The 19,793-nt window shown below is 38.8% G+C and overlaps 1 protein-coding gene across 1 annotated transcript; it reads left to right on the top strand.

The window, feature by feature from the left end:
- Positions 1-724: 724 nt before the first annotated feature.
- On the top strand, positions 725-2,680 carry LOC149813388 (low affinity inorganic phosphate transporter 1-like). Its single transcript, XM_089992320.1, has one exon. The coding sequence runs from the start codon at positions 815-817 to the stop codon at positions 2,414-2,416; it is 1,602 nt and encodes a 533-aa protein (XP_089848446.1). The 5' UTR covers positions 725-814; the 3' UTR covers positions 2,417-2,680.
- The last annotated feature ends 17,113 nt before the right edge of the window (positions 2,681-19,793 follow it).

Below are 19,793 nucleotides of genomic sequence, written 5' to 3'. Positions count from 1 at the left end.
TCAAGCCACGGCAAACACTAGGGTTTGGGCTCTAAACTTATTGCATGCATGAATTGCCTATTTCATGAGTTGGAACGAGCTCTTTACAAGTCAAGCCACGACCGACTTGTCTCGTTTCCCAGCGCTAGGCATACCCTATCACATCATCGATTTGGTTTTTCATCGAATAAAAACCCGAACCCAACGACCCGTATGCGTCCTTGTTTCGGTGCCTCCAATTTGTTAAACTGCATGGGCCCCTTTTTCCAGACCCTGAGCAATCTAAGTTTCTCTTCGGGGTGGGTTCAGCGAGATCCATATCCAAGCCCCAGCAAGGCGCACCACGACAGGGTTCAGGTTTGACCAGGAAGCGTATGACCTACATCACCACAGTTTGCAAAAAGTCGGATCGGGTCCCACAATGATCGCCCCGTCACCGAACGCGCTGCGCTTTTACGAGAGGAAATTGCGTGTGAAACCGGGGAGGAAGGGCCGAGGACTGTCCACACTCTCTCTCTCCATTAATACTCACCTACAATGAGCCTCGGTTTTTTTGACCAAGCAGAGAGACCAATAAGGACAAGCCAACTCACGTATCGACTGTCCGAGCCCGGGCTTCGGGAGGGGCACCCGACTATGGATAGACTGTAGTAGCGAATATTCCGTTTTACATTCCGTAACAGCAACTCTCCTTCTTATAAATATAAGGACACCTCCGCCCTTCCTTCTCAACCCAAACCCAACCAAGAGCCAACAATATTTTCCCCTTCTCTTTCTCTTCTTTCATCCTTCCTTTGTTTTTTTTTGGGCGACTAGGACACTGTCCCCCAACGCCATGGCGAAGAGGCAACTGGAGGTTCTGAACGCCCTGGACGCTGCCAAGACGCAGTGGTACCACTTCACCGCCATCGTTATAGCCGGCATGGGCTTCTTCACCGACGCCTACGACCTTTTCTGCATCTCCCTCGTCACCAAGCTCCTTGGGCGCATATACTACCACGTCCCCGGCTCCGCCAAGCCCGGCTCCCTCCCGCCCAACGTCTCCTCCGCCGTCAACGGCGTCGCCCTCTTCGGCACGCTCGCCGGCCAGCTTTTCTTCGGATGGCTGGGCGACAAGATGGGGAGGAAGAGGGTGTACGGTCTCACCCTCCTCCTCATGTTCATCTGCTCGATCGCCTCGGGTCTCTCATTCGGCAACTCCCCCAAGTCCGTGATTGCGACGCTCTGCTTCTTCCGGTTCTGGCTCGGCTTCGGCATCGGCGGAGACTACCCACTCTCCGCCACCATCATGTCGGAGTACGCCAACAAACGCACCAGGGGGGCGTTCATCGCCGCCGTGTTCGCCATGCAGGGGTTCGGCATCCTCGGCGGGGGGATCGTCTCCATCATCGTATCCGCGGCGTTCAACAAAAGCTTCCCGGCGCCCTCCTACGCGATGGACGCCACGCGGTCGACCGTCTCCCAGGCGGACTACGTCTGGAGGATCATTCTGATGTTCGGCTCCTTGCCGGCCGCGCTCACCTACTACTGGCGGATGCAGATGCCAGAGACGGCGAGGTTCACGGCGCTGGTGGCGAGGAACGCGAAGCAGGCGGCCGCTGACATGTCGAAGGTGCTCAACGTCGAGCTCGAGAACGAGCAGGACAAGATCGATGAAGTCACAAGCAGCCAGAGCTACGGCCTCTTCAGCCAGGAGTTCCTGAAGCGTCACGCCCTCCACCTCCTCGGCACCACTTCCACCTGGTTCCTCCTCGACATCGCCTTCTACAGCCAGAACCTCTTCCAGAAGGATATCTTCTCCGCCATCGGGTGGATCCCTAAGGCCGCCACCATGAACGCCATTGAGGAGGTCTTCCGCATCGCCCGCGCCCAGACACTCATCGCCCTCTGCTCCACCGTCCCCGGCTACTGGTTCACCGTCGCTCTCATCGACGTCATCGGCCGGTTCGCCATACAGCTGATGGGGTTCTTCTTCATGACCGTCTTCATGTTCGCCATTGCCATCCCTTACAACCACTGGACGCAGCCCGACAATCGGATCGGGTTCGTGGTCATGTACGCATTCACCTTCTTCTTCGCCAATTTCGGCCCCAATGCCACCACCTTCGTCGTGCCGGCCGAGATCTTCCCGGCGAGGCTGAGGTCGACCTGCCACGGTATCTCGGCGGCCGCGGGCAAGGCCGGCGCCATCATCGGTGCCTTCGGGTTCCTGTACGCTGCGCAGAGCAGGGACCCCACGAAGACAGACGCGGGCTACCCCACGGGCATCGGAGTGAAGGACGCGCTCATCGTGCTGGGTGTGTGCAACGCGCTCGGGTTCCTCTTCACCTTCTTGGTGCCCGAGTCGAATGGTAGGTCCCTCGAAGAGATGTCCGGCGAGGCCGAGCAAGACGAGCAGGGAACTCAGCCCAGCTACGCTCGAACCGTTCCCGTCTGAGCTCTCTCTCACCTGTTTTTTTTTTATTCTTGGTGGGGGTTCTCCGGGTAAATGTTAGGGGTTTGGGGGTGGGGGATGTGCAGCAACAGGTGATCTTGTGTTTGACTTGGTTTAGTGGATGCTATTGTGACTTTTTTGCTTGTTGCCCACTTCTTTCTTCTTCCTTTTTTGATTTGCATGGCAACTTTTTACGTTTGGGATACTTGTAATATGAATCTAGAATCTCAAGTAATTAATAATGAAAAAAAAAATCTTCGAAATCAATGTCATTGTGAGTTATTTGCATTTGTTGTGTTTCTTAGAAAACGAGCAACATGAATGTCTGTTCTTTTCCTACCCTATTGTGAATTCCTAAAGTTTTTTTTTTTTTTTTTTGAAGAAAGAAGGAAAGTTATATTAGAACGAAACAGCAGAGACGATGAAGAATCTTTTATACAGAAAAGGGCACAAATAGTCGGGACAGGTAGAATATTTACAGAAGAGAGTTAAAGGCAGTCCATCAAGGAAATGGACCCCAAAGCCGATTACCAATCCACGAATATGATCTTGGTTCGGGTGAAACATATCCGATTGAATGTCTACGATTACGCGATCCACATCTTGTTTTTTCCCCAAGAACAGCCTGTTGTTTCTTTCCTTCCAAGTCTACCACCAAGCATAAGAGATCCAACAATTTCATATCCTGCCCATTTCTTAGAGCCCTTGAAAAAATTGAGACAAGCAACAACCAGGATGGACAAATCCATCCATGTCTGTCTTAAAAGAAGAGGCTTGACCAAAAATAAGTGTATGGTTGTCTCGTAATCATGCTCACACAAGCAACAACCATTAGGAAACTGCACCTCCCATTTCTGGATATGATCGAGCTGAGTATACATGATCAGCTAACAAAGTCTTAAGTAAAAAATTGTGCACGAGACGAAGGACCCACTCTCCAAATCTATCTCTTCGGCAACCAATCCATGCTAAGTTCCAAATATGTTGCATAACAAAAAGCAACCGAGAACTCATCAGTTGAAGTGAAGAACCATCTGATATTCGACCCATCACCCAATTTGTATTTCCTCTTTAAAAAACCCAAGGTTGGCATTTCTCCATATCAGCTAGTAGCCATCACCACCACGACACAAGAGGCAATATTGAAATCTCTCTCTCTCTCTCTCTCTCTCTCTCTCTGGTATGCATCTTAGTGATCTTCCACTCCCTCCTGCTGATGCTACCTATCCTTTGTCGCAATCTGGGCAAGCGGCGTGAGCCCATTTTATCTGTCTCATGTTCTATTCTCTTGTGCTTTCTTTACTTGTTTTGGCTTTTGCTCTTGTTCAGTTCATGGGTTCAACATTTTGTTGATCTTCATGAGTGGTAATGTTGAATTACTTTCGGCTCTCTCTCTCTTTGAATGATGCCTTCTACTGCAAATGAAACCGTAACCTTATGTGTTTCTGTCACCGCTCAAAACATTGCAGGGATTCTCATTAGGGCCCTATAACAGGGCCTACAACACAACATCATTCCTTTATAAATATCATAGTTCCCAAGTAAGCAAAATTTCTGGAGTTTTTTGGATGGATTAGTCTTGATCCTTTTGAGACTTGCATTTAGCAAATTAAACAAGACTCGTATATGCCGAGGGGATAATAATTACACAATTGGATTATACATGAATTTTAAATGATTTATTTTTGGGGTCAATTAATTAAATAATTGTTTTAAAAATCGTCTTTTATAGTTTATTATACGTTGCTTTGCCTATTTATTTAATCGATGGTACTTTTTTTTTTTTTGCCTTTTTCTTTTTTTTAATAATTGTGTTGCTTGAAAAACTTGGGTCATGGCCAAAACGTTGCTTTCAAACACCTAACAGGTCCATGTGAATGCTGCGTATAATTACATTAGATGACAAGACAATTAGTAAGGGTGTCAACGGTCGGGTTTGGTTCGGACCCAGGTGAAATCTGACTTGGATCAGATTTACCCGAGTCTAATTGGGTCTACTATAAGAGAAACCATACCCAAACCTGATAAGAACCAGACCCTGATCATACTCTATAAAATAATATTTTTTTATCATTTTTACATTAAAATTTTGTGGGCCTTAATCCGAACTTGGGTCAGGCTCGAGTCTAATATAAAATTTCACAAACTATACCCGGATCTATGTATTAATAGGACCTTTGGATCCAAACCCAAGTCTTAATTAGGTCTTTTTATTTATCACCATACCCGGACCCTATAGGATTTGGTCCGGGTCGGGTCTGACACCCCTAACAGAGGCGTTGATGGCTTATTGCAGCTGACGAGTCGGGATCCAAGCATGAGCAATATTCTCATAAGCATTTTTGTAGAGAACGGATCGGGTGCCCAATACCGTTCATCCACGTGATGAGCGTCTACCAGAATAAATAGTCTGCTGCTTAGATGGGTCCCACAAATATTTTTGAAGCCATTTATGTTTTTAGATGAGCCGCATCTACAAAGAATGAATTATTAAAAAACAAAACAAACTAATGGTGTTTTGAGTGCCGTTCATCAATCCGGATGATCAACGGCAGATAGACAGCCATAGACTTAGATGGGCTTCCATTAATTTTTTGTCAGAACACCTCTTACTGTCGATATTACAGTTCAGGGTATTCCTGTGCTGAACTTTATTCATCACCAGTGTGTTATGTCGCATGGCGTAATTGTGGTAGTTCTTTGGTGACAGGCTCATTGGCTACGTGACACCCTTACCTCATGATTTACCTCCCGCCTGATTTAATAAAAGAAAGAGAGTGGATGAGGTCGGAGACGCCTTGGATGCAAACGACACCCATCAAACAGTAAATAAGGCTCATTGTGAGCCGTTCATTTTAAAGCATTCAAATGACATCGGGAAAAAAGAGTGGGACTCGCAATGAGTCCGACACAGCTTCTATCCCATCATCTATGCCTTTGGACTCGAGTTATGTGAACCAACCATTCATTTCACACTTCTTGTCAGTACTCGGACGTACTTGTCTGTGCATTCAAACGCTCAAATTCTGAAGCCGTAGGTAGGAAATTAGGGCTGGTTCCGAGCCGTGCTGGGTCTGTTCAGGCTTGCCTCGTTAAAGGTATACCCTTGCTAGGACTTAGCTCTTGAGCTCATCACGAGTTGAGCCGAGCGCAAGCTTGTTAATGAGCCCATCTTTATAGTCCAATCACGGGCTAGCTTGTTTTCTTAAATAAAATATTTTAAGTGTTTTTTTAAGCTTGATAATAATATATATATAACATATATAATATATTTATAAAATAGCCTATACATAATATGTAAAATATAATGTATAAATACATTTACCTAAATGAGCTGTCTTGCAGCTCGGCTCGCCGAGCTTCTCATGAGTCAAGCCGAGCCTAAAGGCAAGCTAATTGTCTGGTTTTCCAGCCCTAGGTGGGGTTGCCAGTATGTCAGATTTGTCTCAGGTATTTGACCCGATCACATATCCAAGAATGACCGAATGAGCATAAAAAAATTGTGACTCTGAATCTTCTTTGGTCGATCACAACCCGACCCAAGTAACACGGTGATCTGGTATGGGCAATAATTGTGTTTTCTGTTCAACCCGAGCTGGCTGACCCATGTACTTTCGTATATGTAATACCCTCCAAATTATGCCCATTGGCATTGGGATTATTTTTTTTGTTTGACCCAACATAATCCAAATCCAAAATCCAAATCCGAGTACTTGTTATTTCAGCAGCTTTGGATGCACCTTGATCGGTGACTTGTAAATGTTTGGGTCTAGTCTTACATGAAGCTACCTGCCTTTGATAAGACTAACTTGGGGTCGCCTTGTAGAATTGCCTGATTCACCGGTTTTCCAATTAGGTTGAGAATGTGGGGGCATTGATTTGATGCAGTTCCAGAATCAGCAGATCAAGTGTGATAGGGGGCATCCCCAATGTACACAAGTGGATCATGAAGCAATGGACGGTGAAGATGTCAAATCACTTTAAGAAAGTGATTTTGACCTCCCACCTCAATAAACTTTTTACAACCGAACTTGGGCACAGATGTAATATTGAAACTATGCAGGAAGACTAAGCCTAAAGCTTAAAAAGACAAGACAAATCACAATTGGCATGAAAAACGAAAAAAACGAGTAGTTAAGATTTTCTAATTTCAGGTAGTTGGCTGATCTAGACAAAGGATCCAAGGTGCAAGGACAGAGGTGTTTCTGACGTCATCCTCTCTAGCAATTAATGGTAAAATCTTAAACGCGATCTTCTATTTTCAGTTACAAATGCATTCATCATTTGCAAGAATATATAAATTGTTTTAAAACTTAAATAATTTTAATAAACCTACCTATTTAAGAACTATAACTTATGAATTATGATATATTGTAATTTTGAAAACCATTCATTATTCAGTTTTCTTCCTTTAAGGCCAGCTGTTATGTGGTGGTTCATATGTTCAATAAAAAGCAATTGGGACAAGGTTGACATCCCATCCCCATATGAGAAAATTGCTTACCTAAAAAAAATTTAGCATGCCCCAAAATTTGTTCATCTTTACAATCGTATATGTTCATCTTTTTTTACCTCTTTAAGTTTTATTCCTATAATATACATAACTTTCTTTTTTTGCTTTTAACGTGGTAACTAAAATTTAATTTTTCTTAAACTTTTTTTCATTTGTTGTGCGATCGTAGAATGCCATTGCGGTTAAAGAGAAAGTTTTATAGGACGACTATTAGACCCGCTTTATTATATGGTACGGAATGTTGGGCTGCCAAGAGACATCATATTCAAAAAATGAGTGTAGCTGAGATGCGGATGCTTAGATGGATGTATGAAAATACAATAAAAGATAAGATTTGGAACGAGGAGATACTTAAGAAGGTAGGTGTTGCACTCATTGAAAATAAGATGCAAGAGAATCGTTTACGGTGGTTTGGACATATTCGACGAAGGCCTAATGATGATCCGGTTAGAAGGTTGGAGAAATGGAAAAATATATTAGTTAAAAGAGGTCGGGGTAGGCCTAGGAAGACTTGGATGGAGATGATACGAAATGATATGAATGCTTTGAACCTCACCGAGGACATGGCATTGGATAGAAATGATTCGAGGAAAATGATTTATGTAGAAGACTCAAAATGAATTTATTTTTTTGGTTCATATCGCTGACCCCAATTGTTTTGGGATGAAGGGTTTTCTTTCATTTGTTGGATAGTTGGAAAAACAATATGTGACAATATTTTATAATGGTATTTATTTTATTTTGTTTTTTTCTTGCTATAGTAAGCTGTATAGAAAAAACTATAATGACAGTTATTTCCTTTAGTTTTTTCTTGCATATTTACTTGTTGAAGAGTCGACCCAAGTCGTCGCCGCATCACCATTCTAAAGATGTCGTCGGCGCTGCAGTCTCTCAGAACGGACAGACGGGAGACTGGACCTATGGAATATAACCGGGCCTGCGAGGCAGAGACCTTGTAACGCTTCCTGGAGTTGGAGGTGATGATCGGTGGAGGATAGGGATGGCAGTGGACTGTGGCAGCGGCAGGATACAAGGCCTCCACCCTCACCCCTTTTCAAAATCCGGACCACTTTCCCTGGGACAACTTCTATTGGGATTTCTGTAGATGGTTAGCCAACTTGGCTGGGGACATCGTCGGAATGACAGGCAACCGGTGAAGCTGAAGGCCTTCCGGTAAAAGGGCATTCTGCATTGCTGGACAAACAGAACGATCCACAGCATACCCCTCTTTGTACCTTTCTACATCGTCCACCTGCTCTACATCTATGGACGAATTCGACTTGTTGAAATCAGTTTTAGAGGAATTCGATTGGGATGATGAGTCTGTTGGACCCGTCCCTGGGCCACTATGTTACAACGATGAAGCTTCAGCTTTGTAAATTTATCCTTGGATCCAGTTTTGACTTGTCAGTGGGAGTCGATCGATGAATCGGGCATGTATGTGTTTGTCAAGTGAATCGTCGATCCACAATGTAAACAGAATTAGTGTTTTTTGTTTAAAAATCTTATGAGCCTACGTACGTTGAACTGTAAAACTGTCCTGGGTTCAGGACCTGTCCTGTTCATATACAGTGTCTTGAAGAAAAGAATGGAAATTTAGAATCGCAATTTCGACCAACATGAGTCATTTGCACCCTTGATTCATTGCAGAAAATTTGATCAGGGATGCATATTTCCACAAATGCTCAGTTCTTGGGAGGCAAGCCGATACTAGATGTGAGTACGTTTGTTTCCTCCAGAAGAACCGGCCATCAAAGACCACTGCAACATCTTGTCATGTCAATCTATAGAGATCTCGAAGCGCATCTTACCCATCATACTGGCATGGCCGCTTTGGGCGATGAGCCAAAATTCATAGAACTCTTCGTTATGCTAGCCCATGAAGGAGTTGTAGGAGAAGAAGCTGACGGCCTCGACTATGAGAAGCATCATGACGCTCTTCTCCGGGGAACACTCCATCGATTTGACTTATCTTATAGGGCCCGGCGATAAGGGCAGGCCGATCATCTAACAGTCAATAAAAAAAATGGCTAAAATTTCAATAACTTTTTACAGCTTTAGCAAATAGAGGGATGACGAGTTTTTTTTTTTTTTTTTGAAAGAAGAGATAACATGAGTTTGTTTTAAGGAAATAAAAGGAACAAAAGAAATTGTGTATCTCGAGTAGGTATTTATGCCATGGTACTATATATATGTGAACAAGCAGGCTGTTGAATATAACTAAAATGTTTGGAGGAATTATGGTAAATAGCTATAAGTTGCCTTTTTTAAAAATTACTTTAAAAGTTGGGATCATACTTTTGAAAGATAATGCTTAATAATTGTGTAAAAATTTATTAAAACATGAATACATGAATAAAAGTGTTTTGCATTTTAAAATAAGACAATAAAGATATAGAAATGAGTTAATCATGGAAAGTAATTAACGGCACGAGTTTAGTTTGGTTTTAATTTTCAAGAACAAGGTAATATGAATCTAAGATCACCAATGATGCTCAAGCTTGAAATTCAGTAAAATTAGATCCATATCAAAGTTTCTCGGAAGTGTAGCATGAACTTAGTCCATGGCTTAACCCAACTTAGCTGCAAATCACCCACAAAAGGGTGACTATGTAAATTTAGATATATTATAGGACATAGGTGCAATTAGGGGTGTCAATCGGTTGGGTTTGACCCAGACCCGACCTGCATCAAAACCTATTCCTTAGGGTTTGGTGATAAAAAAAAGCTTGTCCGATTAGAATTTGGGTTAAACTCAAAGGGCTATTTAATTGCTATAATGAGTCATCCGATCCCACCGAGTGGCTGTGCATCTATTTTTGTGAAAATAAACAACTGACAAAACATGTTACCATTGAATCAGACTCATTTGCCTTTTCGCACAGTTTGTTGGTACCATAAATGGACCACACTAACGCAGGGGAGGGGGTTGTTTCATTCATCTGGTAAATTGTGCACGATACCATGTGATTAGGGTTGGCCGGGCTGCTGGTTGCTTGGCTTATGTTTGATAGGCTCGGTAACTGGGCTCTATGAGATAGCTGAGTTTGTTCCGATCTCTTGTCATCTCGGGAGAGGAAAGAGCGATACAAGCATAGTGAGACATCTTGAGTTTTTGAAAGCTGAAGGTACCTCTTATCTTCGTCTCACGAAAGTTAAGGGACAAGTCTATCAATGAGTCCTAGGTGGTATAGTACCACAATTCTGTAGAGTTAAGAATGCATGCTCAATTTTTTGCTTGCGATTTTGGTTTGGTGTAGGCTAGGACCTGAGACTTTAGTTTCATTCTTTCAACCGCTGTAATGCAGGATTGAATCGTTCAAAAAGAAACCAGTTAAGCCATAGAAGGCCAAATAAAATACATAGAATAATAAATACTCTTACGATTATTTTTTAATGTCTATACCCTTTATTGTACTAAATAAGTCTAAATAAATAAAAGAAACAATGAATTAGATTTTTATAATCGTTGTGATCATATGCATACACATATATATATACATACGTGAACATGTAAAAACTACTAAGATTTGCATGTCATTGCATGTGAATAAAAAGACATGTTTATTTGGTCATGCAATTGACCAGTTGATACAAGCCACGAGCTTGATTGTTGCATGTAAGGTGCATGTGTGTGAGACATACAAAAAAGGTCGAATCAAGGCTTATATATATATATATATACAAAGGTACATAAATATTTTAAGAATGAACATGAGAATTCATAATTTGGATAATGCATATCATAGTCATGAATATACTCTTTTTGAGGATAAAGAAAGTAAAAGTTTACATTCCCATGAACTATTGTGTTTTATTTCACATTAAAACATACTATGAATTATGAGTTCTCATTCATTTATGCGAACACCTAACATGGATATGAATGAATGTAATGTTTATTGTCATGAATGAAAATGAATGTGAGTTTGAGTATGGATACAACTTATGTAATTATGAATGCTATGAAATGAATGATGATAAATGTGATTTAATGTTTTGTGCATGTTTTGATGTAGATTCTCTTGACCCTCATTTTTTTAAACAAGAAACACACTTTGATTGTATCATTACAAACTTGATTTATATTTTTCAAGTTTACTTTTGGGTTTTTTATGGGCAAGTGGTTGATGCCCTACAATATTACAAATAACTTCGTGGAGAATAGAAGTGAAGTACGAGTTTTTGTACGATTGAATGCTCAACTTTTACTTATTATGATCCCTGAAAGACCCAGATAGTTTTTTATAGTTATAAACTTATAACAATTTAGCTCTTTTATGTATGGATCTTTATGTTTGAAGAATTGCAATATTTTGGAAAGAAAATATTTCTTAATTTTGTCCTTTGACTTATACAATGGTTATGCTTATGATTTAAAAATTTTAATTTTTTACGTAACTCCTCAATTGTCTTAAACTTTAAATAAATTGTGTCTTTCATATTTTTCTACATGTAAGGATTCTTAAAGTAATAACTATTAAAAAAGTTTTAAATTGGTGATTTTGTTCCCACCAAAAGTGTTTTAATAAGTTTAGTCCCATATCTAAGAGAAATAAGTTTTTCTAGTGGTTTAAATAGAGGGTTTGTTCTTTATTCTTTACTTTGGTAATCCATGTGTCCTGGGGTGGCTTGCGGACGTTGTTGCGCATCGTGCAGGAATGAACGCGCCGTTCTTGCACACGCTTGGGGCACTTGAGGCGCAATGTGGCATTTTGAGGTGCATAGTCAAAGGTGGGTGACCGTTCAGGGACCTTTTTCATCCTTATTTCAAACCATCACATTTATGGCCATTAATCTCATTTATCGCAAAACGTTTTGATCTTTTTAAGAAATCTATAAATTTCTTCCTTCTTCCGTCTTTTGGAGATACGAATTTCTGACTCTTCAGGTTTCTCCTTTATCTCTTCCCGATTTTGGCTTGCAGAGTTCTGGTGTGGGAGAGGTCATCTATTATTGCGAAGCAGTGACTATCTTGAGGTTTAAGCCTAGTTGTATCCTGGGAACTCAGTCGAAACCAACCCCTTTTTCGCATCTTCGAAATTCTCGGAGTGGGGCGATTTAAGTTCTAAGAATAGCGATCTTAAGAACGTGCCTCTAGGCTTGTGATCTCCATTTCCACAAAATCATTGTTTTGTTACAGATTTGGACTAACAATTTTAGAACTTCAATATGGCCTCTGGTTCTACATCCAACTCTATCAATCTGCTCAGTCGTGACCTTGAAAAATTTGATCGATTTGATGGGTCAAACTTCAAGTGGTGACAATCAAAGGTCTCTTTCTTGTTGTCCGAACTGCATATCGACTATGTCCTCAAAAAGGCTTGTCCCACTGTCACTGCTGGAGAAGTTGAGACAGAAGAACAGAAGAAAGAGCGAGAGAAGTGGCATACTGACAACTACCTATGCAAAGGGCATATCTTGAACAGTTTAGCTGATTATCTCTTTGACATATATTCTCCATTGGAGTCAGCTAGAGAGCTGTGGAATGTTCTCAAGATCAAGTACAATGCAGAAGATGCTGGTAACAAAAGGTTTATCGTAGATCAGTATGTTAATTTTTTTATTGTTGATGATAAGCATATACTTGCTCAAATTCATGAGATGCAAACATTGGCCTATAAGATCAAAGGAGAAGGTATTTATCTTGATGATGACTTCTAGGTTGCTGTCATCATTAGAAAACTACCGGATTCCTAGAAAGAATATATGAATCATATAAAACATAAAAATGAGAAAATCACTTTAGTTGATTTTCTTAAGGACATCTGAATTGAGGAGGAGGCTCGTCTTCATGACAAAAAGAATTTGAGTCCTAAAGAGGGTTATCCTAAAGTGAATTTTGTTAGTAACAAGGGTGGCAAAATCATGAAAACCTAGAAAATAAAAAAGAATTTCGTGAAAGGGAAAAAGTCAACTGATAAAAAGAAAACCAGTTGTTATGTTTGTGGCAAGTTTGGCCATTTTGATAGAGAATGCAAAGAAAGGAAGAGGACTGGTCCTAAGCCAAATGAGTCAGAGGAGAGGCTTGTTGTTGTAATCTCTGAAACCTTCATGGTGGCTGCAAATAAGGACTGGTACCTGGATAGTGGAAGCATTGTTCATGTGGCTAACGACAAGAACTTGTTCAAGTCGTATGAAGTAGTTGGGAAGGGATCCAATCTCTTTATGGGAACCTCTTCCTCAAGTTAAGTGTTGGGAAAAGGGAGTGTGGAAATTAAGTTCACATCCGGGAAAGTCCTAACACATGAAAATGTCTACTATGCTCTAGAAGTTCAAAAAAATTTAATATCTGCAGATCCACTGTCATGAAATAGTTTTAAGATTGTTATTAAGTCTAGGATTGTAACTGTGACTAAAGGGAAAATCTTTGTAGGAAAAGGGTTTGCCACTGGTGTCATGTTCTAGATGAGCGTAAATGAAGCTACTACTTCTGTTTATATGGTTGACTCATATTTTCTTTGGCATTCACGATTAGGACATATAAATTCTTGTTGCATTCATAATATGAATAACTTTGGATTTCTTCCTTGTCATGTTAGAGTAGTGTTGAGAAACTTTGTTTTGATGTCACATAATATGATACACTGTCTCATTTGATTTTATATAATATGATAATATGTCCTCTTGAAATATGTTATATTATGACTGAATATGTTTTGCCATAAATCTAACGAGTATTTGATGCAAGGATATCTCACCCAATAAGGATGGAGACTTCCTGTTCAAGTACAAATATGGTGCAATCATACTCCTTGAAGAAAAAGCTTGATGAGCCATGCATTCCTAAAGTTCAAATGAAGAGATCGGCTACCTCAAGATGAAGACTTCTTTCTTCTTTAGAGTCATATGTAACAGAACCTTTAGGAACTTGCATATTGCATATTACATACTCATTCATAAACACTATATCATAAAAGTATACGATAGTTTCAAAAAGCTCTTTTTTGAAAACCAATAATTGTACCTTCTTACAACCTTTTATGAAAAAGATATTTTGTCATGTAATAATTGTACCTTACACTATATACAAGACAACATGAAAAAAGGAATGTAGGAAAAAGACAAAAACATAAAATCGGCTACATGGAGAAAACAAATATAATATGTTTTTGAAAAGACTCTAGTTACCGTCTTTAAAGAAATATTTCTAATATAAGAAGAAGACAAAAAAACATAAATCGGCTACACAAAAGAAAAACAAATAAAATATGTTTTTGAAAGGACTCTAGTTACCTTTTTGCAAAACCATAAAATGTCGACTTACTTGAAGTCATCATTCTCTTTACAAAGCATTAAATACCTCCTGTAACAAATCCTTGTTAATATCCTTCTCAAAGAATGTCGACCTTCTTTTGATCCTCATTCTCTCTGGAGACTTTGAAAAACACAACATAAAGAAAACACTTGACATGACTATGTACAAATAAATATCTCAAAGCACTCATTGTACTTACACTCATTTAAAGCAAAGAAGTACTAATGTACCTCAAAGCATTAATTAGAATAAAGACAAAATTACAACCCAACGTTCAATGTACTATTATAAGAAATAGACTTTTTACATAAAATATGTATTACCTAAAATATTACAACGACTAGTGTACCCTCTATTTTACTTTTATGAAAAAAGGCATTCTCGAATTTCTCTAAAAGATATTTTTGAAATGACATAACATTTCACATTTCAAAAAGTTATAATCCCAAAATGCAACGACTACTTTTTAAAAGCTATATAAACACACTCAAATAAACTATTCAAACAATGGAATGGAATAGACGTGTGAGCTTACAACGAGAAAAATTCCTATTCGATATTTGAAAAGAGAGCCTTGAAAAAGAAAGAGAAAAAGAAAAGAAAGAAAAGAGAAAAAGTCAAGTCCAGCTCTTTGACAAAGAGTATCCTCTGAGTGACAAACAGAACATTCTGAGAATCCTTCATTCGTGCATTCATATCATTCTGAAGGTTCTATAGGAAGTATTGTAACTCTGTTATTCACTGTATTCCTTCTTTGTTGAAAGAAGTAGACCTCTGTGAAAGAGGGTGTCGCCCTTCTCTGTTGAGAGAAGAAGACCTCTGTGAAAGAGAGTGTTGTCCTTCTCTGTTGAGAGAAGAAGACCTTTGTGGAAGAGGGTGTGCCCCTTCTCTGTTGAGAGAAGAAGACCTCTGAGGAAGAGGGTGTTGTACTATTTATCCGGTGACTCGGATGTTATAGTGGAAAGCTCAAGTGGTTTGCTTGGGGACTGGATGTAGGTCTGGATACTGACCGAACCAGTATAAATTCTGTGTTTTATGTGTTGTGCCTTATTGCCTGATTATTTTATTTTATCGATCTTTATCATATTTCACTATTCACCCCCCTTATAGCGGAATTTCAAGTAGAACATAATCATAAGTGTGAGACATGCATTCAAACCAAACTAACTAGACTCTTGTTTCCTAGTGTAGAAAAGAATTATAAATTGCTTGAATTAGTACATTTTGATGTGTGTACAATGGATAATGTTTTGAGTCATGGTGGCAATAAGTATTTTATTACCTTTATAGATGACTACTCAAAATTTTGTTATGTTTATTTGATGAAACATAAGTCTGAAGCATTTTCCAAATTTCTTATTTATCTTGCTAAAGTACAAAATAGGTTTAAAACAAAGATTATGCATTTAAGAACAAATAGAAGATGTGAATACTTAGGTGGGGAATTTGATAATTTATGTGGGGATAGTGGTATTATCCATCAAACATCTGCTCCTAAAACTCTTGAACAAAATGGAGTAGCAGAAAGAAAAAACAAAACACTTGTAGAAATGATGAATGCTATGCTTCTTAATACGGGTTTGCATTCCAACTTGTGGGGCGAGGTACTTACTGCTTGCTATATTCTTAACCGAGTTCCTTATTCCAAATCTGAAAAATCACCTTATGAATTGTGCTTTGGTAAGAAACCTAATCTTAGTTATTTTCGTGTTTGGGGTTGTTTAGCATATGTAAAAATTCCAGAAAATAAAAGAAAGAAGGTTGGACCTAAAGCATTTAAATGTGCATTTGTTGGATATGCTGAACATTGTAAAGCATATAAATTTCTAGACAATGTTAATGATGTTATTGTTGAATCTAGAAATGCATCTTTCATAGAACATAAAAATGCATTTGATTCTCTTCTTGATGGCAGTCGTATTATAGTAGATGAATATCCTGTTAATGACATGATTGAATATTCTAATGATTGTGTTGTTGAACTAGAAACTGAAGTTAGGCACAATTAACGCATTAGAAAACCAATCAATTTGGGTTCTAACTTTTATATCTTTCTAATTGAGAATGATCATGTGTCTTTTCGAGAGGCAATGTCTTTTCAAGATGCTACTTTTTAGAGAGACGCTATAAATGATGAAATTGAATCAATTATGTCTAATAATGTTTGGAAATTAGTGGATTTACCTGTTGGTTGCAAAACTATTGGCTGCAAATGGATTTTTAAAAAAAATAAAAGCTGATGGTACAATCGATAAATTTAAAGCTCATTTGGTTGCAAAAGGTTTTAAACAAAAAGAAGGTATTGATTATTTTGATACTTTTGCTCCTGTAACCAGAATTTCTATTATTAGAATTCTGATTGTCATGACTGCCATATATAAGCTTCAAATCCATCAAATGGACGTGAAAATGGCCTTTTTGAATGGAGAATTAGATGAAGATATATATATGGATCAACCTGAAGGTTTTATAGTGCTAGGGCAAGAGCGCAAAGTTTGCAAATTTGAAAAATCCTTATATGGATTAAAGCAAGCCCCTAAGCAATGGCATAAAAAATTTGATAGTTCTATGATACATACTGGTTTTAAAATTCATGATGCTGACAAATGTGTCTACAGTAAAGTAGATAGTAGCTCAATTATTGTTATCTCTTTATATGTTGATGATATGCTTATTTTGGGTAACAATAGTGAATGCATAAATCAAACAAAAAGATTTTTATCTTCCATGTTTTGCATGAAAGACTTGGGTGTTGCAGATGTTATTTTAGGAATCAAAATTGTAAGAAATAATAATGGCATTGCATTATATCAATCACATTATATTGAGAAAATTCTTACAAAGTATGAATATCTTAATAGTTCACCAACATGCACCCCATATGATCCAAATATGAAATTGACTCCTAATGTTGGTGCAAGTGTTCAACACTTAAAATATGTCAGTGTTGTAGGTAGTCTTATGTATGCAATGAACTGCACAAGGCTTGATATTGCCTATGCAATGAGTAAAGTGTGTAGATACACTAATAATCTTGCTCATAAACACTGGAATGTAGTGAACATTATTCTTAGATATCTTAAGCATACTTTAGACTATGAAATTCACTATATCTAGTTTCTTGCTATTATTGAAGGGTATAGTGATGCAAGTTGAAATACCGACTTTGAAGATTCCAAATCTATGAGTGGTTGGGTTTTTACCGTTGGTGGAGGAGCAGTTGCATGGGGGTCTAAGAAACAAACATGTATAACTCATTCTATAATGGAATCTGAGTTTATTGCTTTGGCTTCTGCCTGTAGAGAAGGTGAATGGCTTAAGAATATGCTAATGGATATTCTACTAGGTGAGAAGCCTATACCTGCTATTTCAATATTTTGTAATAGTCAATCACCTATACATAAAACAGGTAATATGAAATACAATGGAAAGTCTAGACATATTAGTCCAAGACACAGTTTTATAAGATAAATGATTGATGACAATATTATATCATTGAAATATGTGAAGTCATGTCAAAATTTGGCAGACCCATTTACGAAAGGCCTTTCGAGAGATGTCATCAATAAACATCAAGGAGAATGGGAAATAAGTCAATTAAGTCATCACCTAAGGATACTCAACCTAGAGTGTTGGAGATCCCACATGCCTAGGTTCAATGAGAAACGAATTGGTGAATGACAAATATTGAGCATATTTATGTAAGCACATTACTGATGTGTGCTCATGAGCTGTAACCATGTGAGGGTTCAGCTAATAGCTCTTAATGAGTTTGTAGGCCTTAAGGCTAGGGTGTGTGTTACAGTACACCTAGACAAACTCACCTATGTGAGTGTAGAAGTGTGAGTTACTTCTTATGAGAATTGACAATTCTCTAGAGCACTCATGAATCCAGGAAAGCACAAGGCTCTAAATGTGCGAACATGAAATCCACACAATTAAACTTTTGGAGACCTATGTATGATTGAAAACTCCGTTAACAATATAAGGAGCTAAGTTCAAGGTAAGTTCACTTAGCACCTTGGTTAATTTAGGTTTTCTTTCAATAAGTGGGGGTTCAAGTCTTGCAGACACTCTCACTGATGCATAAGTTTCTATGCAAGCCAAATATATTTTAAAACAAGTGGGGGATTGTTAGAAAAGTTTATAAAGTGGTGATTTTGTTCCCACCAAAAGTACTTTAGTAAGTTTAGTCACATATCTAAGAGAAATAAGTTTTTCTAGTGGTTTAAATAGAGGGTTTGTTCTTTATTCTTTACTTTAGTAATCCATGTGTCTTGGAGTGGCTTGCGAACGTTACTGTGCATTGTGGAGGAACGGATGCACCGTTTGCGCACATGCGTGTGTGCTTAAGGGCGCTTGAGGTGCAATATGGCGTTTTGATGGCGCACTTTGCACTTCTCACGCTCGCAGTAGTGCGAGGTGCGTATGAGGTGCAAAGGCCCATTTTGACCTTTCAATTTTCGGATTGTCTGGCATTTTAAAAGGTTTTAATTTGCTTTTATGGTGCATTATGACTGTTGAACGGTTTTGAAGACCTTTGAGCATAGTCAAAGGTGGGTGACCGTTCAGAGACCTTTTTCGTCCTTATTTCAAACCATCGAATTTATGGCGATTAATCTCATTTATCGCAAAACGTTTTGATCTTTTTAAGAAATCTATAAATCTCTTCCTTCTTTCGTCTTTTAGAGATACGAATTTCTGACTCTCCAGTTTTCTCCTTTATATCTTCTCAATTTTGGCTTGCAGAGTTCTGGTGTGGGAGAGGCCATCTATTATTGTGAAGCAGTGACTATCTTGAGGTTTAAGCCTAGTTGTATCCTGGGAACTGAGTCGAAACCAACCCCTTTTTCGCATCTTCGAAATTCTCAGAGTGGGGCAATTGAAGTTCTAAAGATAGCGATCATAAGAACGTGCCTCTAGGCTTGAGATCTCCATTTCCACAAAATCATTGTTTTGTTACAGATTTTGACTAATAATAACCTCAATCGAATTGTGTTTATAGATGATTATGTACTGAATTTGATACTAGGAGGTACATTTGTGCTTTCACTCAGACGAGCCGTCTAATATTTATAACGGTTGGAATGTGGTTATAGATGAATTTGTTGACATATTATTTTCGAGAATCATGCAAACTTTTATAATTAATAAAAACTTTCAAATCTTTCTTAAATTTTTGGGTTTAAAAATGTTAATTTAAAAAAAAATTGTTATAGAAAATGGCTGCCATGGTACTACTATGGCTATGATTTTATGGTATGCAAAAGAAGTGTAGAACAAACAAAGACAAGGGAGAAATGAAGAAAACAATGAGAAACAAGGAGACATATATAATAAAAGAAAGCGTACAATTAAGAAAAAAAGGGTAATGATGGGATAGGTGTGAAATGTGTAGAAAATCCAAAACGCGTTGAATAAGTGATTAATTTCATCACAGCAAACTCATGGTCATAGCATGTAACCATGGTTAATTAGCTAAAGGTCAAAGTAGTTAGGGATTTTGAGTCTCTTTTTGGGTAAGGGTCCTTTTCTTGAAAAGAACTTGGGTGGGTGGGCTTTTAGAATAATGAGCAGACCTTAGCTAGATAAACGGATATTTTCCATAT

The sequence above is a fragment of the Nuphar pumila genome, chromosome 16 (genome assembly GCF_984573655.1).
Source record: "Nuphar pumila chromosome 16, dmNupPumi1.hap1.1, whole genome shotgun sequence".
Classification (NCBI taxonomy): domain Eukaryota; kingdom Viridiplantae; phylum Streptophyta; class Magnoliopsida; order Nymphaeales; family Nymphaeaceae; genus Nuphar; species Nuphar pumila.
This window is presented reverse-complemented; position numbering and strand designations above follow the sequence as displayed.